At 38.5% G+C, this 27879-nt stretch overlaps 1 protein-coding gene across 3 annotated transcripts in view; it reads right to left on the bottom strand.

The window, feature by feature from the left end:
- Window positions 1–1492: 1492 nt before the first annotated feature.
- The window catches only part of MSH3 (mutS homolog 3), a 175038-nt gene continuing 148651 nt past the window's right edge, over window positions 1493–27879 (bottom strand). For all 3 annotated transcript variants that reach the window (XM_043913511.1, XM_043913512.1, XM_043913513.1), the window contains exons 21-24: window positions 18715–18901; window positions 14854–14983; window positions 5061–5232; window positions 1493–2218 (exon numbers count right to left, since the gene is read on the bottom strand). In XM_043913511.1, coding sequence (XP_043769446.1) covers window positions 2122–2218; window positions 5061–5232; window positions 14854–14983; window positions 18715–18901 — 586 coding nt within the window. In that variant the 3' untranslated portion in view covers window positions 1493–2121. The remainder of the gene's footprint in view (window positions 2219–5060; window positions 5233–14853; window positions 14984–18714; window positions 18902–27879) is intronic.

Genomic DNA, 27879 nt, shown 5'->3' with positions numbered 1-27879 from the left:
TGTTAGGATGATAACAAGCAGTAACAAGTGTTGATGAAAGTGCAGAGAAGAGGGAACCCTGTTGGTGAGACTGTAAACTGGTATAGCTATTATGGACAACAGTATGGAGGGTGCTTAAGATCCTGCAGTCCCACTTCCAGGTATATAACTAAAGGAAATCAACTCAGGATCTCAAATACATTACATCTAATGTTAGAACTGCAGCCTCCTTAAGTTTGATGCCTGGAGTATGTACCCAATCAATCATCTTTACTGCTAATCTCCACGACACGGCACAACCATCATAACGAGGACTCTGACACAACTTTCCCTTCAACACCTCAGCGCCTTGGCTGGGAAGGAGTCTCATTTAGAAAGGCTGTCTGGCACGGCTGGTCTTCTTCCAAACTTGGAGGCAGGCCTGACCTCCCGCAAACCGGCTAGCTGATATCCTGCTTTATGTTAGGGAATCTACCTTGCAACTTTCCGCATTGTCACTTGCCAGACTCTGGGGACTGTCACTGCCTGGACACACTACTCCTGAAACCCTTACCTGCTTGAATGCTGACCCTGACCTGGGCAAGCCAGAGATGGCCCGGAATGTCCACCTGGACACGAGCAGTGACTGCTGGTCCCTGCAGCTCCCCAGCATGGGTGTAACAGTCCTGAATTCATCTCTTTTTTCTGTGGACCTGCCTTTACAGCACTATCTCTGTTAACATAAAACATTGAGGGTCTTACTGAGTATTGAAACATTGTTTAAAAAGTGCTGTTGTTTTTAAAATTTAAAGAGTAAACCCCAACTAACTCTATTTTGAGCTATTTTTGAGAATTTCATTATAGGTTAATGAAACATATAATGAGAGGATGGAGGAATCAAACCATATCATATTCTAACTCCATAAAGGTAGGGAATTAAAGGGCTGGAGTGCAAGTGACTCAAAAGTGCAGTGGTGGTCCAGCGGCTAAGACTTCCTGCTCCCGATGCAAGGGTCTGTGTCCGATCTGGTTAGGGAATTGGATCCCACATGACACAACTAAGACCTGGCACAAATAAATAAATAACTTTTTTTTTTTTAAGTGTAGCAACCAACCACTATTGATCAACTTGGAGAGACTCAACTGACTGTTTCCAGGGCTCACTGTTAAGGCCACTGTTACGAAATAACATAAAGAAGAAATTAGAAATATGACCATCAAGTGTATGGAAGGCATTTCACTAAGTAAGAATGAAAACTGAATGGGAAGTAGGATAGAGAACCTTTGTGCAAGAAACATAAAGCATATGAGAAGCCAGGTTTCAAGTACTATAGAAAGCTCAGGGACATAGATGATCATGTGTTACCCTAACCTTGCAGGGAGGGAGTGCTTTTATGAATCAACAAAGCTAAAAGGTATTTGCTGTATCAGATAGTAGAAAGGTCGAAAGTGAGAAAGCTCAGTTCTGTGTACATGGGAAGAGCAGCAACCTTAGTTCCATAACTAAACCCCAAATTCAACAGGAAAAAGATCATAAGTTATAGCAAGTACTCATCAATGTTTATTACTTAAATGAATGACAAATAATTTCATCCAACAATCTCCAAATTGCTTAAAACTATGACAATATTTAACTTCTCAGATTTCATAACCTTGTTCTTTCTGTGCTCTAGTTTCTAAACAGCCTGACAATTCTACTTCTTTTCAAAAATTCTTCGGCTCACAGTGAATAAACTGGTGGTATCATAAAATTGTTTCAGTTCGAATAAAAGGTGTATTCCCACCAGACATTTCACCCAGCTGCAAATTTTCTGAACTGAAACAAATAAAATCATGCAGTACTTTTTATATCAGCCTCTAAAACTTCATGAACAGTACAGTCTACTTCCGATTTTACTTAGAAGCTTTTTATTTGAATCTTACCATCCATGAGATTTTCTAATGACATGATAGGAATCTTAATATTCAAAAGTGTTTATATTTTTAAAAATAAGGATAGCAGGGTCCTACACAAAAGGCCTCCCTGTTTCTGATAGGAATATGCCACGGTCAGGCTTTACGCTCACATCACACAGAGATGGGCTGTTACTGGAGAGTTGTTTTCACACAGCTGGCATTTTTAATTCTCTATTTTTTGGTTCCAAAACATAGCCTTCGTTTTCATCACAAAGAGACGTCTGTAATTTCTTCTTCTGTCCACTTTTGCAAGCCTTTTGCATCATCTATCGTCCATAGCTTCGTAAAACACTTTAGCTTTTTCCTGGACAGAAAATAAAATACCATTTCTTTTATAAATGGAATTGTTAGGGGCCAGTCCATCCTATCAAAACTATGAAAAGTCTGTGATATTACAATAGCAGGCAGGCTATATGGTTAGGAGGCTATGGCGGGGAGCATCAGTCTTTTGGTGCAAGAAGTTTTCAGGGCAGCTGCTTTAATCAAGAGACCAAGGTTGCTGATCAGCTCCAGGGAGGGGATGGCACAGCTTCCTCCCTCTTCTAACTCAGCTGGAGGTTGTGTGTGCTCACAGGATGAAAAGTGAAACTGACTTAATGAAATAATGCAGGCTATTGGAAAAGTAAAATGCCAACATAACACAGACCTATTTTTCCTTCTGCAAAAATGCAATCCAGTTAAATAGTAACATCTTATGGAAAAACCTGAATGAACTTTTTGACCAATCCAATATTTAGGGTCTGCAGAGGGAATGTGTGAGTTCCAAACAAGGCTCTACCACCAGCTAGCTGGGTGACCCTGGTTTCCTGGTCCCCTCACTTGGCCTCATTTTCCCCAACTACAACACAGGATGAGAGCAGTACCTATTTCACACGGTTATTATAAGGGTTAAGTGAATTAATGTATGTAAAGCAATAAGAATAGTAGCTGGCTACGGTGTCTAGACTGCCACAAAGGACTGACTACCTAAACTTGCTGGTATCCACAGCAAGCACTCAATAAATATTAGCTAATAACAAACTCACAAGGATGCACCAGATTCAGTTTGGGTTCTGTGACCAATGAAATCGATGTGATAACCACTTTTAGTGAAAAAGGAAAAACCACAAATACAGTGTGTCCTGATAAATCATCAGATGCCATGCCAATGCAGCCTCTTCCTACAATTTTCTGTCTTGTTAAGCTAACTTTCTAGATTTTAAAATATAATATACTAGTTGGAAGAGACAAAATATTTTTTCCCTTCTTATTTTTTAATTAATTTATTTTAATTGGAGAATAATTACTTTACAATATTGTGATGGTTTTTGCTATATATCAGTATGAATCGGCCACAGTCTCTCCCCACCCTATCTCTCTGAGTTGTCCCAGAGCACTGGCTTTGGGTACCCTGCTTCATGCATCTAATTTGCACTGGTCCTCTATTTTACATATGGTAATGTACATGTTTCAGTGGTGTTCTCGCAAATCATCTTACCCTCGCCTTCTCCCACTGAGTCCAAAAGTCTGTTCTTTACATCTGTGTCTCCTTTGCTGCCCTGCATGTAGGACCCTGCATGTACCATCTTTCTAAATTTCATATATACGCGTTAATATATAGTAGGTGTCTTTCAGAAGAGTTAAAATACTTATAAAGAACCTGTGAATTTTACTACTCTTGCTTTATAGCCTGCAAGAACTTTCATATCTTACTGCCATCTTGCATCTTTTGCAGTAAAGTTTAATTCCAGTTTCTTTATGAAAAAAGAAAAATAAGAAGACAACAAGAGAGGATTTAAAGTTGTCTGCGGACTTTGAGCAGAACTAAGGGCTAAGCTTACTTTTAAAATCTCATAGATGATCACTTTTCACTCTAGAAAAATTGTATGTGAATCTACTTTGTAACAAGTAACTAGAATTAGCCCGTCACTGATTGGATCACTTGTTTCTAATCTGGTGTTGTGGAACGGATCCAGAAGAGAATGCCACCGGAGGAAACAACAAAGTGCTCGAGTATTCCAGCACTTTGGACCTGGCCCACCACCTGTTAGGAGGTAAGGTTAGGAGTGCGAGGCAGAAACACAGACGAAGAAAGAAAAGAGGAGCTGGTTGCAGGACCATCAGTATGCAAGCTGGCAACTGTCTCTTTAACTAAAATATCAGGTGTTGATATTTCAATATTTAAATTGGTAATAATTCCCAGAACTAAAAAATATTCTTACAGCATAATGGCCGGCCAGGATGTTCTATCTGACTAACAGCCTATTTGCTCTAGATCACATGGTCATGCATGTGCCCTGCATTATTGCTCTGGTCCTGGACTCTTCAGGCAGAGCAGGGTAGGGTCAGAGGTGGGCGAGGAGTTTATGCTGTTTTAAAATATAATCTTATATTTGGGAAACAAAAGGCTGCAATTTATTATTTATTAATAGGATATTTTCCTACGAATATCTTCCTTCCAAAGTATGTTTCAGGTTTGTATGATGATCAGTTTATATACTGACTACATACTTGCTGGATGTCCAGGGTAAAAGTGCATTCACATAAAGCATTCTAGGTGATGGAGAAGTTTGTTTAGAATAAAAAGTCTGTCACAAACAAATCCACAAAGTAAATGATGTGCACAGATACTGACTCTAATCACCTAGCTCTGTGATACTGACTTTACCAAAAAGTTCATTCAGGTGTTTCTGTAAGATGTTATGTAAAAACCTAAAGAACTTTTTGGTTAACCCAGTATTATTATTTTCATTCATGTCCTGACAGAATTCTTCACTTCCGAATGCAACTGCTGCATATCTGAATGAGCATAAAAGAGTATAAAAGAAATACTCTAAATGTTATTTATATCTTGAGGTTTCCATTAGTAATATTCTTCATAAATGAGTATTTTAAGCAACCAATGTGTTGGTATACATTAAGGAGTTAATTCTTTAGAAAAATGATTGGAAAACCAACTTAACAGATAAAGATCTGACTAGAGAGGCCTAAATGAATTCACATGGGCTTTGGGAAGAACCATTTTCATTTTACCATAATTGAATGTTTCAGAATATTTGAAGAGGTGCTTGAAGGAAGATCTGATGTTCATTTACAGGACAATCCTCTTTCTGGGACAACTTGGAAGAGTTCATTATATATCAAAAATGTAGCACAATCATTCTGACCTTTTCATATTTACTAATCCTTCCAGCTCTTTGGACTTGCTAGCTGCTTTCTTTAAAATTTCTCCAGGAACATCTGCTAGTTTAGCCACATTGAGTCCATAACTCCTTGCTGCAATTCCTCTGGTTATTTGATAAAGAAATGTGACAGAATCAGGGACCTGGTCTTCTTCACCTAAAAAATAAAGTTAAAAGAAAGAGAGAGATAAAGAAAACCATGCTTGAAAATTGAAAGAAATTAGAAGATTAAAGACAAAATAAAAATCTGTATAACTTTATTCAATTAAAATTTGTAATCTGAAAAAGAAATCCATTGTTCCTAATCTCTTGTTACCTTATCAATATTACATATATAGAAAAAGGGTAAATACTGTTTTGAAAATGCTTTTGCATTTAGGATCTATCTTTTAGCTCAGTTAAAATGCTTTTTAACAATTATTCATTGTAAGTTAAGAAATATTTAGTTGTATGCTGCTTGCTGAAAATTTTTAAATGAACTTCTATACCCAAAAAAGAGTGATTTTGATACATGGTATAATATAATTTCTCCTTTAAAAACAGTTTTGTTTTGGTTTTTTTTTTTAATGTTTTCTAGTGAAAGAATGTATTCACCAGTCTTGTATGTAATATACTCTGTAAAGTAACATATGTGAAGGATGTTTCCAAGAGTACAAGAAACAAAGCGACAAAAACAGATAAGGAAATAATACATGTTGCACAGTTTAAATAACAAGACGGAGAAATTCTGGCTTATTAAATATCCTAGTTAAAAAAGAGCTATACATATTAAAGTTGATACTGTTCACATGTGTGCATGCTAAATTGCCTCAGTCATGTCCGACTCTGTGCAGCCCTATGGACTGTAGCCCACCGGCTCCTCTGTCCATGGATTTCTCCAGGCAAGAATACTGGAGTGGGTTGCCATGCCCTTCTCCAGGGATCGAACCCCAGGTCTCTTGCATTGGCAAGTGGGTTCTTTACCACTAGCGCCACCTGGAAAGCCCATGGATGCTGTTTGGTACCATCCAAATCCCATTCAGACTGCCCCAACTATCAGAGCAACCCTCAGCTGTGTGCTATCTTTGGGAACTTCTGCAGCTGAAGAAAGCTGTTTCACCCAAGGTCACCTCCCATCTTGGGCAGCCTGTATCCAGTGGACTCGCTGCTACAGGGGTTGGTAGGCAGCTTCGAAGATGGCCACCAAAGATCCCCTGCCTCCTGGCGTCCATGTCCTTGTGTGATTCTCCCTCTCTGACTGTGAGTTGAACCAAGGGACTTGCTTCTAATGAATAGAATACGACAAAAATTATGGTCTGTCACTTTTGAGATTAGATTACAGGAGACTGTGGCCTGACTTGGGCACTCTCACTTTCTTCCCTGTTTGCTCTAAAGGGAGCCAGTGGCCATATTGTGGGCTGCCCTATGGAGGGGTCCACATGCAAAGAAACCAATGGCTCTGGTCAACAAGTCAGTGAGGGTCTGGACCCCAACCAACAGCTGTGTGAATGATCTTGGAAGTGGATATTCTGAGGTATGCCAACAGCATGTCAGAGGGCTGGGAAGTGGGTTGTCCCAGTCAAGCCTTGAAGTGACTGCTACCCGGCCAATACTTGGATGAAGCCTGTGAGAGACTGTGAGGTATTCAGCTTGGGTTCCTGACCCACAGGAATTATGAGATAATAAACAGTTGCTGTGCTAAGCTGCTATGTTTTAGGGGGAAATTTGTTATGGAACAATAGATAAAAAAAGGCATAAAAGTCTGGCTCTCTCACCTCAAGCTGAGGTGACTCTGAAGGACCAACCCCTGACCGAGCTCTCTGCAGGGTTGGCTGAAGTCTTACAACTGTAACGCAGCCCAGGAGAGCCCAGTCCTGCTCGGGTGTTGATGGTGAAAGTATTCCTCAATAAAACTCTTGACACTCAAATTTCAGAATCTGTTTCCTAGGGCACCAGTCTACCACCTAATACATATGCTTGAAGCTAAAACTTTTAAAGAATTGGGATATCATGAAGTACAATGTTCATTGGAAGGACTGATGTTGAAGCTGAAACTCCAATACTTTGGCCACCTGATGCGAAGAGCTGACTCATTGGAAAAGACCCTGATGCTGGGAAAGACTGAAGGCAGGAGGAAAAGGGGACGACAGAGGATGAGATGGTTGGATGGCATCACCGACTCACTGGGCATGAGTTTGGGTAAACTCCAGGAGTTGGTGATGATATGCTGTGGTTCATGGGGTCGCAAAGAGTCAGACACTACTGAGCAACTGAACTGAACTGAAGTACAGTAATACAAAGACAATGCTGTGAAGGTATTCAGAATGTGCCACATTGGCATGCAGACTCTCTTGAGCTGAAGACAGTGAAGGTCCAAAAGGCTCAGGAAGATCTTTCTATCTCCCCCTTCAATGGCCTAAAAGAATTTAGATGGGTAGAGGGGTGCTGGCTCGGAGACAGACTATTACCAGAGAGAACTTTTATCAGAATGACCTATGCATATGGCAAGACAAGCAATCTAATTACCAAATATCTGTTTTTCCCATTTTCCCATCAATTACCCTCCTCCTCTTTGAAGCCCCAGTCTCCTATCCCATTCCTTAGCTCAGGACGGTAGAGAAGCCTCAACTGCCTCACTGGCCCTCATATTCTTCTGGGGCCCCTGTAGGTACATAATTAAATTTGCTTTTCTCCAGTTAATCTGCCTTATATTAATGTGGTTATTAGATCAGCCAAAGAACCAAGAACAAATTCTTCCTCTCCAACAGCTGCATACAGTATAATCTTCGATAAATCTAAAGCAGTTCAGGATTATGCAGCTTTTATTACAAACTTCAACGTAATTGCACTCTACTGCTAAAATGGCCAAGACGACCAGATTCACAGTGACTTCTGAAACCCTAGTATACTTATTATAAGTTTATCAGGAGCTTTTCTCACAACATTATTTCATTTGATAAATGTGTAAGCTTTACTCTTTCATCAGCTAAAAGCTAAAAAGCCCAAAGGCTGAACACAACAGAGAAAAAAGGATAATGGAAATTTCTTTAATCTCCTCTAAGAATTCAGCAACAGACAATAATACCTCTCTAAGGGTGGGTGCTAGAGGTGGGAGGTGAAAAGAATGCTGACACTCTCAGAATACATAGACCAAAACTCACATTGCAAAGCACCAAGAATATCCTTTACCTCCAAAGAAAACTAAAGGAACACAAAGAACAGGTGACGAAGTGGGTGGGAAAAGACTAGGAAGGAAGCATGTAGAAACCAGTGCTTGCTAACCTGGATAGTTTTTTGTTACCCTTCAATTGCTCCCAAGACCCAAAGCGAAGTGAACAGCAGTGGGGTATCAAAAAAGTGAACTTTCTTCATTTTATAATAGCCAGGACATGGAAGCAACCTAGATGCCCATCAGCAGATGAATGGATAAGGAAGCTGTGGTACATATACACCATGGAATATTACTCAGCCATTAAAAAGAATTCATTTGAATCAGTCCTAATGAGATGGATGAAACTGGAGCCCCTTATACAGAGTGAAGTAAGCCAGAAAGATAAAGAACATTACAGCATACTAACACATATATATGGAATTTAGAAAGATGGTAACGATACCCCTATATGCAAAACAGAAAAAGAGACACAGAAATACAGAACAGACTTTTGAACTCTGTGGGAGAATGTGAGGGTGGGATATTTCAAAAGAACAGCATGTATACTATCTATGGTGAAACAGATCACCAGCCCAGGTGGGATGCATGAGACAAGTGCTCGGGCCTGGTACACTGGGAAGACCCAGAGGAATCGGGTGGAGAGGGAGGTTGGAGGGGGGATCGGGATGGGGAATACGTGTAAATCTATGGCTGATTCATATCAATGTATGACAAAACCCACTGAAATGTTGTGAAGTAATTAGCCTCCAACTAATAAAAAAAAATAATAATATGAAAAAAAAAAAAAGACAAATACAGACTTTATCACTTCAACTGGATTAGTCCTAACTGATGTTTTCACCTCCAGCCTCACCTCTATAATCCAGACTTTACAATGACCTTTCTAAAAATGAGATTAATTCATTTGTCAGTCCATCTGCCCATTCATTATCCACCCATCTATCCATCCACCCTTTACTGAAAGCCTGCTACAATATTGTATAGTAATTAGACTCCAATTAAAATAACTAAATTTAAAGAAAACAAAAAAACACAAATAGACAAAAGTAACCTATGGTTTTAAAGTCCATTTGAGGGAAGAAGAGGGGGTTTGTGCCTCAGAAGGGGCACAGGCTGGCTTTTGAAATGTACATAGGATTATATTTGTCGATCTGGGAGGTTGCTGTATCACTCTGTGCTTATTCAACTATGTAGTTATTAGCATATTTTTCTCTAAGCATGTTGTGCTTTAATAAAAAATTTTTTATAAAAAAAAAACTGAAAGCCTGCTAAATGCCACAAACTCCCCTCATTTAAACACTGCTTTGCTGACAGCTTTTTTCTTTTGCTTTATATACACATAATATATATAATATGTAGTATATATAATATAGCTAGCTAAAGATGCTTCTTAAATATAAAATATAGCTAAATTATATCTGTTGCCCCAAAAGACTCATTAACACATCTCAGGACAAACAACTGCTGAATTTATCATCATATGTAGTCTCTACTTTAGCAATGATTATGGAAGTTCTTGGTGGCCCTAGTGGTAAAGAACCTGCCTGCCAATGCAAGAGACATAAGAGATGTAGGTTTGACCCCTGATGGGAAGATCCCCTGGAGGAGGAAACGGCGACACACTCCAATGTTCTTGCCTGGAGAATCCCATGGACAGAGGAGCCTGGCAGGCTACAGTCCATGGGGTCACAAATAGTCAGACACGACTGAAGTGACTTTAGCACACAGCATGGTAGTTCTTAGAGCAGCATCAAGGTAAATAATGTGACCACTCTTCCATAATCACCTGAAGGAGCTGTATTATAGTTAGGTTCTACCTCGAGACTATCTTTCACCACTCTTCCATGGGAAGGAGAGGGAAGAAATGGGAGAAGGGACAGAGAAAGAGAGGACAGGGCGTGTATATGTGTGTGTCTGTGTATAAGATGGAAAGGTGGAGGCAGAAAGAGCCAGGTCAGAGAGCAGATGGTAAACACAACCCATGTCTTTAGGCCTCAAATAAAAGCTCATGGTGAGGACTCTCCTTATAAGCTATGATCATTTCTTAAACGGATATTATTGAAAAGGTTATCTGACACTGCTTAGAGTCAGTGAAAGCAATCATTCAAGTTTCTCCTTGTTACAGGGAAACTTAGCACAACTGTCTTAAAGCAAAACTTCTCCAGGCGGTTATTAAACAGATGTGTGCTGATCAAATAGTTTCTGAAGTTCACTTTCAGGAGGGATTCCTAAAATTTATTAGACACGGATGAGATCAGGTGACTTGTCCAAGATCTTATGGACTGGAAGACACTAAAACACAGGTTTGTCACCTCTGGTCCACTGATTTATCTACCACCCCAAGGGAAAGAGATAAACATAGAGTCTTGAAAGTCACCCAAAAGGCCTTTGGGGAATTTACTGATGACCAATCGACTCTAATTTAGACAGAAAAGGGATTAGGTCAGCGGCAAAGGATGAAGCCTAGATACAGTCAGGGGTAACACTGGACATGAGCAGGCAATGGAGCAATGCTTCAAGTTTCTGAGAGAAAATGACTCTCAACCTAAAATTCTAGCCCTAGCTAAACTACAAATCCAGTGTGAAGGTACAATGGAGACATTTCCATTCATGCAGAGTCTTAAAAATTTTATCTCCTTTAATTGATATTATTAGCAGCTTCTCCAAAATCTATTACACTTCTAAGAAAACCCTGATTTATAAAGGGATTAATTCCCTGAGAAACGCTGGACTGGATGAAGCACAAGCTGCAATCAATATTGTTGGGAGAATTATCAATAACCTCAGATATGCAGATGACACCACCCTTATGGCAGAGAACGATGAAGAACTAAAGAGCCTCTTGATGAAAGTGAAAGAGGAGAGTGGAAAAGTTGGCTTAAAACTCAACATTCAGAAAACTAAGATCATGGCATCTGGTCCCATCACTTCATGGCAAATAGATGGGGAAACAGTGAAACAGTGACAGACTATTTTCTGGGCTCCAAAATCACTGCAGATGGTGACTGCAGCCTTGAAATGAAAAGACACTTGCTCCTTGGAAAAAAAGTTATGACCAACCTAGACAGCATATTAAAAAGCAGAGACATTAACAGCAAAGGTCCATCCAGTCAAAGCTATGGTTTTTCCAGTAGTCATGTATGGATGTGAGAGTTGGACTATAAAGAAAACTGAGCACCAAAGAATTGATGCTTTTGAACTATGGTTTCAGAGAAGACTCTTAAGAGTCCCTTGGACTTCAAGGAGATCCAACCAGTCCATCCTAAAGGAAATCAGTCCTGAATATTCATTGGAAGGACTGATGCTGAAGCTGAAACTCCAGTACTTTGGCCACCTGATGCAAAGAGCTGACTCATTTGAAAAGACTCTGATGCTGGGAAAGATTGAAGGCAGGAGGAGAAGGGGACGACAGAGGATGAGATGGTTGGATGGCATCACCGAATCGATAGACATGAGTTTGAGTAAACTCCAGGAGTTGGTGATGGACAGGGAGACCTGGCATGCTGCAGTCCATGGGATCGCAAAGGGTCGGACACGACTGAGCGTCTGAACTGAACTGAACTAACTCCCTGACCATTTAACTCAGGGGATGGTGTCCTTATGTCTACTTCCAAATGTTGATTCCAGTTAGTCTAGGCTGTTCAAAGTTATCCTTGCCATTCTCACTTCTAGAAAGTGGTTTACGAATGAGCATGGACACTGATTCACTTTGCTGTGCAGCAGAAACTATCACAACACTGTAGAAGCAACTACTGTGGTTGTTTAGTCACTAAGTCCTTGTGTCCAACTCTTTCGTGACCTCATAGACTGAAGCCCACCAGGCTCCTCTGTCCATGGGACTTCCCATGTCCATGGGATTTCTCCAGGCAAGAATTCTGGAGTAGGTTGCCATTTCCTCCTGCAGGAGATCTTCCAGACCCAGGGATGGAACCTGCATCTCCTGCATTTCCTGCATTGCAGGCGGATTCTTTATCACTGAGCCACCATATTCCAAAAAAAATTAATTAAAAAAAAAGAATGAGCATGTGAATCAATTCTGAAAATAAGACTGGACATTGATGAGATGCTAGTGGGCATCTAAGAAAAGTTCCGCTGCTCCTAAGAAAGAGTCACAGGAAATGCTCGTCCTTTTTCTTCCTTTGGACATTATCAATTCTGGATGTGATGTCCAAAAGAACTGCAGCCATCTTGCTACTAGTGTGATGATGAAGTTAGCAGAGCAGGAAGACAAAGCCTGGAGAACTGCAAAGAAGAGAACCTGAAGCCCACCCTTCCTGAAGTTCCCGTAACACAAGATTATATTTATCCTCATTGTCTGAGCCAGAGTGAGTCCAAGCATTCTGTTACTTGCAAGCAAATGAACAGAAGACAGGTTAAGAGACATCCCAGAATGACAGCAAGGCAGGTCTCAGGACAACAGCTGAGGTCTAGGGAGAAACCAGTTCAGATGAGCAGAAAGACATAGGGCTCCAGGAGGAACAACCCCAGTAAGAAAAACTCATGTGAAAACTGTCTAGAGAGGATAGATTCAACAAGAGACTCAAAACAATGAAATGAAAGAATAAAAACAATTAACTATGACCTCGGAGAAAAAAGTTGTAAAAGAAAGAAAACATACTTGTCTCCATATGTGCCTCATGAGTAAGCAATACCTACTGGCAATAACAGTGAACACAATGAATGCGAATGAAATAAGAAAAATGTGAAACTATTACACTAGGAGGAAAGGCAAAGGGAGGACTGAAGACCCTCGTTTAACACAAGCAGTCAGTAATATTGTCAGGTTGGTGAACCAAGAGAAAGAAAAATAAGCACAGTATTTAGAACCAGGGAAGAGACGGATGAAAGAGCCAAAAACAGTTGCCTTGGGATTGGAGGGAGGAGGGGCCGTGGAGGAAAAGAATGGAAGAGGGGACCACTGCTGTTAGCACAAGTCTTTAGCATTCTTTAGTTTTCCTAAAATTCTATTCATGAATAAAAATTTAAATCAATAGACTAAAAAGTCAAAACACTTAAGATGTAAGGGTCTGGGTTAGCAGTTAGTTCACATCACACGCTTACCACTGACCCTCTCCTGTTGGTGAAATCTGTTTTGTTTATCCCATGGAGTTTTAGCTTATAAGCTCCTCCTGTCACTTTGGATGCAGATGAATAGATGTGAAACTGTTTCCATGAGAGAATTTATAGTGTGTTTTTAGGATTGCATGGTGGTGAAAGGCAAGGATTGCTTAACATTATATTTATCTCAGGTCCACTGCTTTGTTTTATTTGGGCCAGTTGCCTGATTTCTTTTTCAGGCCCATCCTTACTCATTACTTTTCCAAAATAAAATCTGGACTACGAAGTATCTTGGATAATGGATTTTCCATTGTAGCACACCAACTGTATAAACCATCACTGGCCCACAGGCTGGTGGCTTAAAAAAAATTACTACTGAGCATGGGGAAAAATGCTAAAATCTACTACATTACTAACAGCACTTGAATTTTTTTATTGGCTAATGACGTTCTTTTTTCATGAAATGTTTCATTGCTGTGACATGAGTAGTAAGTGGAAGGCTAAGAAAAAAATACTGTAACTCTCACATAGCAGTTCTAACAGAGATGAAAAGAACCTGCAGGCAGAGGGCATGGATTCTAGGTTCAAGTCAGCTCCCACCCAAGGTGCCTGACATGGGGGACCCAATTTACCTGAGATTCACTTTCCTTGTCAAATTAAGATAAAACATATGTCCAGTATAGAATATTAGGGATAGCACTTTGCCGACAAAGGTCCGTATAGTCACAACTATGGTTTTTCCAGTAGTTATGCACGGATGTGAGAGTTGGGGCTATAAAGAAGACTGAGTGCTGAAGAACTGATGCTTTCAAACTGTGGTGCTGCAGAAGACTCCTGAGAGTCCCTTGGACAGCAAGGAGATCAAACTAGTCAATCCTAAAGGAAACCAACCCTGAATATTCATTGGAAGGACTGATGCTAAAGCTGAAGCTCCAATAATTTGGCCACATGATGCGAAGAGCCCACTCATTGGAAAAGACCCTGATGCTGAGAAAGATTGAGGACAAAATGAGAAGTGGGCAAAAGAGGGTGAGATGGTTGGATGGCATCGTCGACTCAATGGACACGAGTTTGAGCAAACACCAGGAGATGGTGAAGGACAGGGAAGCCTTGTGTGCTGCAGTCCATGGGGTCATAAAGAGTCAGACACAACTGACTGACTGAACAGCAAGTATAAAATATTGCTCTTAGTAAGTAATTCATGTTAAATCATATTTTGGGAAATATATTGGGTATTTTTCAAAGATGACTAATATACTTGACTGTTAAGGCATCTTTCCTGAGATGGACCTAGGAATAAAATCTAAATGTTCCCCCTCACGCCACCTTCTTCTTGAAAAAAAATGAGATAAAGAGGGCTAGAGAAGGACTCAGAGATGGCGAGGAGAAATGCAAACTCTGTTTGACCTTAAGCTTAGAGAAAATGATGTTGGACAAATGTCAACTACAATCAACATTCGCAGCTTTTATTATTAATAAGCAGTAACTTCATGTTCCTATGAACTTTGAGTTACTCATCACAGAAACCAACAGAATGAAACTTGTACTTACTGCAAGAACAATTCATACCTGCATCCTGTTTGCTTTCATCCTCGTTGACCAAAAATCCCATGTGATAATTCCCCACCTGTTGTGAGTAACTTTTTTCTAGCTCACAAACTGGTGGATAATGGGTAACAAACAGGGTTAAGGATTTCACCTAAAGCAGTGAGACATAATGAAGGTTATTTTATTTTTAAATTTAAAATTTTCTCCAACTTTATTTCAAAAAATTTCAAACCTTCATAAAAGCTGCAGGAAAAGTACAATGAACATTCATATATTCTTTATCTAGACAGCCATTTGTTAATATTTTGCTGTATTTCCCCTTCCTTCCTTCCTTCCTCCTCTAGACACACACACATGAACACACATGTTTTTTTTCCTGAACCATTTAAGAACTGCAGACATCATGAAACTTTATCCTTAGATACTTAAGATTCTATCTTCTGAGAACAAAAACATTCTCCTCCATAACCGGAATAAAGTTATTATGCTCAAGAAATTTAACATTGATATATCACTATTTGGGCTTCTCTGGTGGCTCAAAGGGTAAAGAATCTGCCTGTAATGTAGGAGACTCAGGTAGAATCCCTGTGTCGGAAAGATGCCGGGGAGAAGGGTATGGCAACCCACTCCAGTATTCTTGCCTGAAGAATTCCATGGACAGAGGAGCCTGGTGGGCTACAGTTCATGGGGTCACAAACAATCAGACACAACTAAAGTGACTAACACTTTCACTATCATTATTTACTAATTATGTAGTCTGTGAATTTCTCTTACTGTCCCAATAATGTTCTTTAGAAATTTCTTTTTTTAAAAAATATATTTATTTATTTGGCTGTGCTGGGTCTTAGTTGCGGCATGTGGTATCTAGTTCCCGAACCATGGATTGAACCCAGGCCCCCTGTATTGGAAGTCTCAGCCACTGGATCACCAGGGAAGTCCCTAGAAACCTCTTTATATTAAAAAAAAAGAATCAAGACTCATGTAGTACACCTGGTCACGTCTATTTAGTCCCCATTAATCTAGAAGACTTATCCAGCTTTCTCTTTTTTTTACTTTTATGTCTTTAAAATTTTTGAAGTATCCAAGATAGTTGTTTTGCATGATCTCTCTCAATTTGAATTCACCTGATTGTTTTCTCCTGATTAAATTCATATCAAAATTTAATGCCAGGAATATTACATATACATGTAGGTGACATAATCTTTCCAATATATCACATGAAGAGGCATATGGTGTCAATCTTATCTATTATTGGGGGTGCTAAATCTGATTATTTGGTTTAAGTGTGCGCCTATTCTTCACTGTACTGACACCTTTCTTCTTAATTAATAAATAACTTGTGGGGTGACACTTTGAAACTGTGTGAATATCATTTTCTCCAACAATCTTACCATCTATTGATCATCACTGCTGGAATCAGTCATTATTGTCACAGTTGATAAGTGTCAATTTAAAAAACAGCCTTCTCTATTTATTAGCTGGCATTTTGTAATGTAGAGCTTTCCCTTCTTCCCACCCTACCCTCACCATTTTAAAATTTACTTTTGTGTTGTTACTATCAGTATGGACTTGTGGATTACTTAATTAGCATTGTTTTAAAGCACACGTTCTATGTGTTCTAGAAATCCTTGTTTTAGGGTAAGTTAACATCAAATCTTGGTCTAAAATTAGCAGAAAAGGGTAATCGAATTAAAGAACTCCAGTTTTGATTCATCTGCCATTTGCCTTATTAAAAGTCAGAACATATGTCTTCTGTCTAAAAACAAGTACAAATAAACTTATTAAGGCAGGGTTTCTTTGACAAGTTGCTCTTAAAATCTGTCCTGAAGTATCTTAGGAGCAGCTGGCTCCCTGGAGCCCCTTGCCTTAGCTGACAGGCATTTCTAGCTGGAAGATCTAAGGGTTTGGGCTACACCACTGCCGTCATCAAGGCCACACTCAGCTTACAGCAGCAACACAGAGCCTCCCTGGTTCCTCCTCTCTTCCCCATTCTAGCAATCAATAGACATCATGAAAAATATAGATTTTCATCCATAAAAAGGTTAGGAACTCTTGTTCCTGAAGAATCCTCTTCGATGACTTTCCTCCAAGATAAATTTTACCTAAAACTAACACTTTCTTCACCAACATTTATAATATCCAAAAACTGCTATAGAGGCAATGAAAACAGAAGTGACAAATTTAATTCTGTCATAATTTCTTGCTGAAGGTTCTTAAATAACTCTCTGGAATTTTGACAAACTGCTTCTGGCAGACAGACTCCAACGTGGCCCCAGCGATCTTCACTTCTTGTTGTTCATGCTCTGGAGGACCCTCTTCCCACACTGAAGAGTGCTGGCCCTGTGTTCTCAACAACATGATGGCGAAACCAAATGCTCTCATGCTTCTACCTTGGCCTCTTGGAATGCCTCCCTCTGGGGGGAGCCAGACGCCCCTCTGTAAGGATGCTCAAGCAGCCCATGGAGAGGCCCACAGGGTAAGGAATTGAGGGCCCTGGCCAATCGCCTCACCAACTTGCCAACCAGGGGACTGAGCCACACTATAAGAGGGTCCTCTAGCTCTGGCTGACAGCTTGACTGCAACCTCAGCAGAGGCCCGGAGCCAAACCACCCAGGCCAGCCGCTCCCGATTTCCTCACCTCCAGACACACCAAGAGATCATGAATGACTATTGTTGTTTTAAGCCACTAAGTTTAGGGGTAATGTGTTATGTGGTCATAGTAACTGATACACTGCTACAGAGTAGATACAATTAAATTCAAAGTTGATAAACTCAGCTCTGTCATAATTTGCTCCTGAAGGCTCCAAAAAAAGGATATCTGAAATAATTTTTTATTAAATGAAAAATTCTTTAAGTTCTATAGAGCGTTACAATTTTCAAAAGTTTCACACACATGATTTCATATGACCCCATAACATCCCCTTTTCTTCCTACCCTTATAACGGCTCTCCCCATTCCCTCTCCCCACTGGTAACCAAGAGTTTGTTCTCTGTATCTGTGAGGCTGCTTCTCTTTTGTTATATTCACTAGTGTGCTGTATTTTTTGATTCTACATAAAAAGTGATATCCTATGGCATTTGTCCTTCTCTGTCTGACCTATTTCACTTAGCGTAACGCCCATCTACGATGCTTAAAATGGCAAAATTTCATTCTTTTTTACAGCTAAGTAGTATTCTTAACTGAATGTTTAAAAAATGCATTTTGGAGGCAGATATAGGACTTTATTGAATCCATGATATATAGTTTCTATAATGATTATAGAAAAGTTCCTGAGTTACACCTTTTTGTGAATACAGAATTTCTTTTTTAAAAGAAAATATTTATCTTAAAACAAAATATATCATCACTAAGTATGTAATGGGGAGAGTTTGATGAAAGTGACAGGGATAGAAAGTTTGACATAAGTAAAATTGTACACTGAGATGCTTAGGAACAAACTCTGAAAAAAAAAAAAAAAAGGACACACACTGAAGGAGAGAAGTTACTAAAATAGACTCAAGAAGATCAGCTCAAAGGCCTTATATGGAGATCTTCCAGGATATTGCTGAAAAAAAGTATTTCACAAGGCAAAAATGGTACTATCTTTTATCTGTGCAGGTAGATGGCCCTTGATCTTAATTTAGTTTGCCAAGGATAGTAAGATACAGTTTCCAGGTGGAAATATTGCCAAGGAGGCCTTTCTCCTACTGACCAGGTTTATTCTACTTCAGCTAAAAAAAGGAAGACATATCAAAGAACTCAACATTATTTAGTGGCAATCTACCTGAGTTCCATGTATAGCATCTGAATGATCAATTGCAGGAATAGGATCAACTATAACAAAGATAGTGTTGAATATTTAGAAACAAATCAGCGTACAAAAAAGGTATGCAAGATACTTACATCTCTAATGAAATGTTCAAGTGTAGCATAAGCAATGGCGATTCCATCATGGGTGCTCGTCCCCCTTCCCAATTCATCCAAGATAACCAGAGACTGCGGTGTTGCTTTTCTTATTATTTCTGCTGTGTCAGTCAGTTCTTCCATAAATGTACTCTGTCCTTTATATATGTTATCCGCAGCCCCCATCCTATAGACAAAATGACAATATCTTGATTTTCCTTCATTATTAGGATGCCAGACATTATTTTCTGAACAATCATTATAAAAGATTTCCATGAGTCTATGTCCTTTGAGCCAAAAACAGCTGAAATTACATTAAACAAACCAAAAAGATGTTGTATGTAAACTGTGTCTAACATCAAACGGCACTTTATAGAAACATTCTGGAGAGAATCCAACGTATTGGACAGAGTTCTTGAAAAGCAGGGGAACCTCCGACTAAGCCATTTTCTGACTAGTCATTTCAAACCAAAGTTTTGGTATTTACAGGGCAAAACAATACTTGTCCGTATTGCTGTGTTTAAAATCCATGAGTAATAGTATACTGTACAGTCAAAGGCTTTTTCCAGTATTTCCTTAAGATTCCACACTGATTTTACAAATTAAAGGACCACACTAAAATAAGATAAAACTATTTTTTATTTGAACTAAAATTATAGAAGTTTAATAGCCTCAGACACCTAATACAGGTTTCTAAAGTGGACTTCATGGAATAGAAGTGCTTAAGAGATATCAAGAAACAGGTTCAAAGGATTTAAGAGTTCTTTCCTGTAAGACTTCTTAGAGCCTTTAATATTCTACTATACATTATGCATTTCTTACAGCGTCTCTAGTACATAGCATTTCAGACTCATTTAACCACGGACCCTTGAAACTTCCCCTGGAGTTTCAAGGTCTACAATAATGGTCTATAGAACACATTTCGGAAAATGTACAAAAGAAACTGGGGGGCGGGGGTGAAATTAGGCATATGCACTCCAGGCAACTCAGTCAGCAGCAAAACCTAAAATTGACTCTGACCCACTAGCCAGCTTTGTAAATGCTGTAACTATTAATATTTTCTCAGCAAAATACCTTCATCAATTCAGCTTTTCTACAAAAGTTCACGTGTGACCCACAGCAGGATAATATATCTCTTATTTCTGGAGGAACTCTTGGTGAAACCAAGGCTTCATCAATCTGTGACTGGAGCCCTGCAGTGGGCAGGAGACAGAGTGTAATCCCCCCCACGCAAGACTGGTGGAGCCCTAGGAGAACTGCTCTAGTGGCATTTAGAAACTATAATTAATTACATCTCTGATGGAGGTGATACGGGTTTACTCAAAGTGCTGCTGATTTTATCCATTTTCAAATCAGTAACCACAAAACGTAATTTATGAAATGTTGCTAACTTAGGAGCATTCTGATTACTTTATCAAAGTTCAAATTCTATTATTTACTTCAATTTCAAAGTTCACTTTACCAATAAATTCCCTACCATAAAGCAAGAAGATTAAACTTTCCTATCTCTGCAACCACACCGAATTCTTCAGAATATTAATGTTTGATCCTCACTTAATGATATTTTATTTTCTTCCTGACTGTGAACTGATGAAACGAACATATATTTGGCTGACAATGAAACAGCTCTGATAAGGGCAAATGTCTGGGAGGGGGTGGTCTTTGATTCAAGAACTAGAATAACAAGCAAGCATGGGATAATATTTTAATGCAATGGTTTACGTATAAAGCACTTCTTAGAAATACTACAGAAACAGAACGGTTTCACTGGAACTGCAGGAACTGTAGCATGCTCTTGGGAAAGATATTACAAGGTGAGATTTCAAATCAGGAGGGAAGAGTGAATGACCAATCAATAAAAAAAAAAAAAGAAAAAGATGGTAGTTAACTGGTTGCTTCAGGAAAAAAAAATCAACAAAGATGTGTCCTTACTCAAATCATATTCTAAAATAAATTTATACAAATTTAAGAGTTGAATGTAAAAACAGAAACCATAAACATAACAAACAGTCTAGATATAATCTCTAGACAGATAGGTGGGTGGCTTTATATATTGATCTGTGCGTGCATGCTCAGTCGTGTCCGACTTTTTGCGACCCAATGAACTGTAGCCTTCCAGGCTCCTCTGTCCATGGAATTTTCCAGGCAAAAATACTGGAGCAGCTTGCCACTTCCCATTCCAAAGGATCTTCCTGACCCAGGGATCGAACCTGTGTCTCTTGCATCCTGCATTGGCAGGTGGATTCTTTACCACTAGCGCCACCTGGGAAGCCTACATGGCATCAAAACATGTGAAACAAATCCCACGGTACCAGCATGTCTCACAGTATTACAGGGTTTCTGTCCTTGAGGAGGTTGGGCCAGGTTTGGGTGGATCTTGGATGTATTTTTATTAAACAATGGTCTCAACTCTACTATAAGACCAGTGGTTTTCAAATATTTTTTTACCTGTTAAATCCTTTGTTCACATGAAATTTTATAAAGAAACTCACTTCGCAGATGAGATAAAAGGGACACTGATGTGGCCAAGAACCCAGCACCATGAGGCTCACTTTCCTACGCAGAGGGGGCTCTGTGGGAATCTTAACACCCTGTAGAACAGTCTGAAGGCCACTGCATTATTAGCAGCCAACACATTTTCTTTCACAATTCCATTTTTCCACAGCACCTGATGATAAAGTAGCAATGCTGCTCAGCAGACAATGAAGAAATGCTGGCAATTAAATAGTCACTGGGATCATTGGGGAAGTATGTGTTTGTCACTGTGGCAACTGTTTATTGATAAAAATATTTTCTATTAACTTCTCCTAAGAAATTTAAGAGGTTCCTCTTCTTAAGAAATTAATTTTTCCCATAAACTTCAGCAATATAATAACTTTGTAAGATTCTGATGGACAAAGAATTTTATCACTAAACACATTTTCCTTTTAGTCTTGGTTACTAGGAAACAATTGAATAACATCTTAAAATAATAGCAAACAGCAACTGTGACTTTATCTAATGTTTCTATGCTAATTTCTCCTTGATCTTTGAATACTATTTTACTTTCTTATTATCCTGCTCTGTTGTATATATCCCAGTAAACTGCCTAAAATAAGTTTTTAAAACAAGGAAGGGTTTAGCATCCTTAACAAAAAGTCTCTAATTTTCTATCACTCTAACAAGCATTTACAAGACATCCTATGGGACAATGATTCTGAATTTTTTCAAATGTAAAAATATATTAGAGATTTAAGAAATTTCAGAACATATGTCATTGTTATCAATTATGCCTGTAATTGTATTCATATGCAGTGAAAAATGGAAAATACACTCTTTAGGTTTCAGCTCAGAGTTAGTTTGCTCTGAGTAGACAGGTTACAGATATGTGATTAAGAAAAAAAAATCACTCTGATATTTTTAGGAGTGGAGGCTCACTAATCTTTCTAATCCTCTACCCCCTCCTTGTCTATAACCCTTATATAGGTCAACAAAGCTTAATAAAGCATTAATGGAGAAAAGAAATTACTACTTTTTTTGAATCAGTTTCTAAAGTCAAGAATACTTTTATGAAAATATGAACAAGGGTTTGTTTTTATGAAGTCTTGATATTCTGAAATAACATTCTAGATGTTTCTAAATTATAGCAAATGGGTGGGCCTCTGTCCATTCAAAACACAATCTCTGGGCCTTATGAAAGGAAAATGCTAGCATGAGAGAAATACTGCAATTAACAGGGGAGAAAAAAGATTCTTTATATTGAAAGGAAGTAACTGGAGCTTAAATATCAAAATTGCTAAATAGAGGCAAAGACTATTTATATGCATCAGGATTTTGTGACATATTTTAAGTGCTTTTAAAATAATATATAAATGTATATTATTTTACATGTGTATATATATGGCTTTCCAGGTAGTTCAGTGGTAAAGAATTCACCTGCCAATGCAGCAGACTCAGGTTCAGTCCCTGGGTTGGGAAGGTTCCCTGGAGAAGGAAACGACAACCCACTCCTTGCCCAAGAAATCCCATGGACAGAGGCATCTGATGGGTTACGGTCCACGGTGTCGCAAAAGAGGTGGACACGATTTAGCGACTAAATAACAACAGCATGCATACACACACACATAAAACTAAAATTTACCACTGTGGCATTTTTAGGCATATAATTCAGTGGTATTGAGCACATTCACAATGCTGTCCAGTCATCACTACTATCCATCGGCAGAACTTTTTCATGATCTCAAAATAACTCATTAACAACTAACTCCCCAATCTCCCCTTCACTCAGCTTGTCTCTGCAAATTTACCTCTTCGAGCTTCTCAGATAAGTGAAATCACACTCTATTTGCCCTCTGTTTTGCACAGAAGGGCTTTTATATTAGTTCATTTTGCCTTCTTTTTGAAACTGAAGATGTTCTACTCACTTCACTTTGCTAAAAACTTTGCAGAATTCTGTATAGTAATGGTGTCCTCGCTTGTTTTTTCTTGCAAATTATATAAATTTTACAAAAGGAAGATAATCTCCTGAATAGCAAAAGACTCTGATTTTTAAGAAGGATGGTCTAAGGGAAAAATAAGTTAAAGTCTAAGAAGAGAAAAGGCTGAAAATGATTACCAAATATTGAAAACTGTGTATACATAGTATGGTACTTAAAAGGTATAAAGAAATGTGAAGTAGTAGATTTGTATCACATTTAAGTAAACATAAACATTAACCCAGCAATGGAATGAAATCACAAATAATTTACCACTATACATGTGCACTTTTTAAAAGCCTGGAAGGTCATATACCTAAAGAACAATGGCTTTCAGGTCGTGGAATTATAGGTGATCTAAATTTTTTTCCTTTTTGAGCTTTTCTATCATTTTAAATTTGCAATGAACAAGCTTCACAGTGTCATCAGAAAAACACATGTTAATTTAAAAAATCACAATACATTAAAATACTTTGTACTCTACTGATAGATTTAAAACACTTTACATTCTACCGTATCATTTCTTTAAGACAAGGCAAAATGATTGTAATTACCAAGAAAAGTAACCAGCTTTCTTCTACCAATGAGATTATTATAATAGAAAAGAAAAAGATTTCTCTAGTTTACCCGTCTCTACTAACAGCTGCAATCAGATCACACTATGGTATTTAAAGTCAATTTATAACAACTATGACAGTGAACTGCAAATATAACCAAGCACAAAACCACTAGAGCAATCTTTCTGGGTCGATGGAAACATGCTGAGGATCAAGGCAGCAATCCAGGAATGCCAGACTTTTATGGGCTCACATGAAACCACAATCACCAGAACCACCTACAAAGCACACGCAGGCCACGTAAGAAGGGCACAGGTGTTTTCCTATCAAAAGAAACTCACAGTGTGCTGACTGGGCAAATCATTTCCCAAAACATCTACTAGTCTACTCAGGGGGATGGTCCCAAGAAATTCAAAGGAAAACAGTTTACTATTTCTTAACTATTTTCTGCAAAAAAACACAAATAATTAAAGCCATCAAAGGAAGGATAAGATTAATCAGTCATGAGGGCAAAAACTAACCATATTAATTAATAAGTATTAGTTAATAAGAGGGGAATCCGACACAATCAAAGGAGGCATTGTTATAATGGTTATGAGCTCGAGCAAATCACAATCTGATTTCCCTTCTGTAAAACGTCCAGCATTGAGACTGAATAGTAGCTCCTAAACCTGGATATGTTTCTGAATCACTTGCAGAGGTTCTTTTTTAAAGAATATTTTATTTTAAAAAATTTTAAGTGTAGAGGGCTTCCCCAAGTGGCTCAGTGGTAAGGAATCCACCTGCAGCGCAGGACACATGGAGATGGGGGTTCAATCCCTGAGTTGGGAAGATCCCCTGGAGGGCGAAATGGCAGTATTTCCCAGTATTCTCGCCTGGGAAATCCCACGGACAGAGGAGTCTGGCGGACTACAGTCCATGGGGTCACAAAAGAGTCAGACACAACGGAGCGACTAAACAACAATAAATAGCTGATTCACAATGCTGTGTTCGTTTCAGGTGTACAACACAATGATATATGTGTGTTTGTGTGTATTCTTTTTCAGATTCTTTTCACTTACAGGTTATCACTAAATATTTTCTAGAATTCTCTGTACTATACAGTAGGTCCTTGTTGGTCATCTATTTTATATATAGTGGTATGTAAATGTTAATCCCAACCTCCAAATTTATCCCCTCTTCCTTTCCCTTTTGGTAACCATAAATGTGCTTTTTATGTCTGCAGGTCTGTTTCTGTTTTGTAAACAAGTTCAATTGTATGTTTTGTTTTAGACTCTAATATAAACAATATCATATGATATTCTTCTTTCTCTATCTGGCTTACTTCACTGAGCATGATAATCTCTAGGTCCATCCCTATTGCTGCAAATGGCACTATTTCATTCTTTTCTATGGCTGAGTAATATTCCATTGTGCACATACATCTTTATCCAGTCATCTGCCAATGGACATTTAGGTTGCTTCCACATCTTGGCTATGTAAACAGTGCTGCTATGAACACTGGGGTGCATGTATCTTTCTGAATTATACCTTTGTCCAGACATACACCCAGGAGGGGGATTGCTGGATCATATGGCAATGCTACTTTTTAGTTTTTTACAGAACTCATATTGTTCCCCATACTGGCAGTGCCAATTTACATCCCACCAACCGTGTAGGAGGGTTCCCTTATTTCCAACACCCTCTTCAGCATTTATTATTAGTAGACTTTTTGATGATGGCCCTTCTGACTGGAGTGAGGTGATACCTCATTGTAGTTTTGATCTGTATTTCTCTAATAATTAGCAAGACCAAGAATTTTTTCATGTGCCTGTTGGCCATCTCTATGTTTTCTTTGGAGAAATGTCTATAGATTCAATGTAATCCCTATCAAATTACCAACTGCATTTTTCACAGAACTGGAACAAAAATTTTTTTTTAATTTTATGGAAATACTAAAGATTCCAAATAGCCAAAGCAATCTTGAAAAAGAAAAATGGAGCTGGAAGAATCAGGCTACCTGGCTTTAAATTATAGTACAAAGCTATAGTAATCAAAATAGTATGGTACTGGCACCAAAAACAGATACATAATCAATGGAACACAGTAGGAAGCTCAGAAATAAACCCATGCACCTACTATGGTCAACTAATCTATACAAAGGAAGCAAGAATACACAATGGAGAAAAGACAGTCTCTTCAATAAGCTGTGCTGGGGAAATTGGACCATTATATTTAAAACAATTGAAAAGACTGAAATTGGAACATTTTCTAATACCATATCAGTCATATCCAACTCTTTGGGACCCCAAGGACTGTAGCCTACCAGGCTCCTCCGTCTATGGGATTTTCCAGGCAAGAATACTGGAGTGGGTTGCCATTTCCTTCTCCAGGGGATCTTCCAGACCCAGGGATTGAAGCCAGGTCTCCCGCATTGTAGGCAGACCCTTTACTGTCTGAGCCACCAGGAAGTCCAGTACCGTATATGAAAATAAACTCAAAATGGTGAAAGATCTAAATGCAGAACCAAATACTACAAAACTCCTAGAGGGAAACATAGGCAGAACATTCTTTGACATAAACTGAAGCAATATCTTTTTAGATACATCTCTTAGAGTAACGAAAATAAAACCAAAAATAAACAAATGGGACCTAGAAACTTAAAAGCTTTTGCACAACAAAGGAAACTGTAAGCAAAATGAAAAGACAACCTATAGAATACAAGAAAATATTTGCACATGATGTGATTGACAAGGGATAAATTTCCAAAATATACAAATAGCTCATATAGCTCAGTAAAAAACAAAAACAAACAAACAAACAAACAAAAAAAAGGTACACAATTAAAGAAGGAGAAGACCTAAGCAGGGGTTCTTAATTACAGAGTCCAAAAATCTCCTTCATCATACTGGTAACACTTGAATCTCCAGGGAATCTACATTTCAGGGACATTCCTGGAATCTGCACTTAAAACTAAACCAAATCAAACCCTCAGGTGACTCTGAAGCATTAAATTCATACAACCACTTCCCATCAAAAAGATGAAGTGAGATATCTCCTGCTGGGCAGATAAAGCTATAGGAGCTAAATAAACCAGAGAGACACTCATAAGGTAACATTTCTAATGCCAATAAAATTCTCAACAGCCCACTCATTTAGTAAAATATAATGTGGTTTTTAGTGCTAGTATTTACTACCAACTAGACAAACACTCCAGTGTTCTTGCCTGGAGAATCCCAGGGATGGCGGAGCCTGGTGGGCTGCCGATTATGGGGTCGCACGGAGGCAGACACGACTGAAGCGACTTAGCAGCAGCAGACAAACACATACTGACTCAAGATGTTTTCTTTCTATTCAACAAGGATATATATATTTTAATAAAGTATAAATACTCCACAGTAGGTACTCAATCAATATGTCCTGAATTAAACTAAATTGGGCCAAGAGACGAGTTATCATCCACACAGCCAAAAGCAAACATTTAAGATAATTTAATTTAAGCATCTCAAGACCTATTACCTTCAAATTCACTCTCAAAATAAACACACTTGAGCCATTCTGGTTACACAGCATTTCTGAAGCTGGGGGCCATAAGAAAGAGTTTACATGGGGAGCATGGCATGAAAATTACTAAGCAGGGGCCACTTAATGTAAATACCCCTTTCTACCAACATTTAACTGACATAAATAGACATAAATTATGCTGAGAGAAGCCAATTGTTTTATTTTAAAACTAGACAATAATTCATTGCTTTTCTAAAACTTAATTACTGAGTCTAAAGCACTGAATAAGGTTTAAGTTTGCATTTACCAGGATAACAAAAAATAGATCTTAATTCAGTGATACACACAAAGATGTTAATGATCCTTGGAAATAAATGTCTAGAAATATTTCACTGATGAATACATATATCACAATACACTGATGTAAATATACCAATTATGGCCAAATGAATATGTTTGTCAAAATTCTATTTTTAAAAAATGCTTCTTATTCAGAGAAAGGTTCATATGAGGTTACAACATTCATCCCAAAGCCTCTTGTTTATAGCTTTTCATGCATTTGTTTATTCTTCTTATAGCATAGCACATAGTAGGTACTCAATAAATATATATGCAAAACATGAATTTATACCTAGTGTTGTAAATATCCAATTAATAATGCAAAAATAACC

Source organism: Cervus elaphus, chromosome 9, assembly GCF_910594005.1.
Source record: "Cervus elaphus chromosome 9, mCerEla1.1, whole genome shotgun sequence".
NCBI lineage: Eukaryota > Metazoa > Chordata > Mammalia > Artiodactyla > Cervidae > Cervus > Cervus elaphus.
Note: the sequence above shows the minus strand (reverse complement) of the source record. Positions and strands in the feature narration are given on the sequence as shown.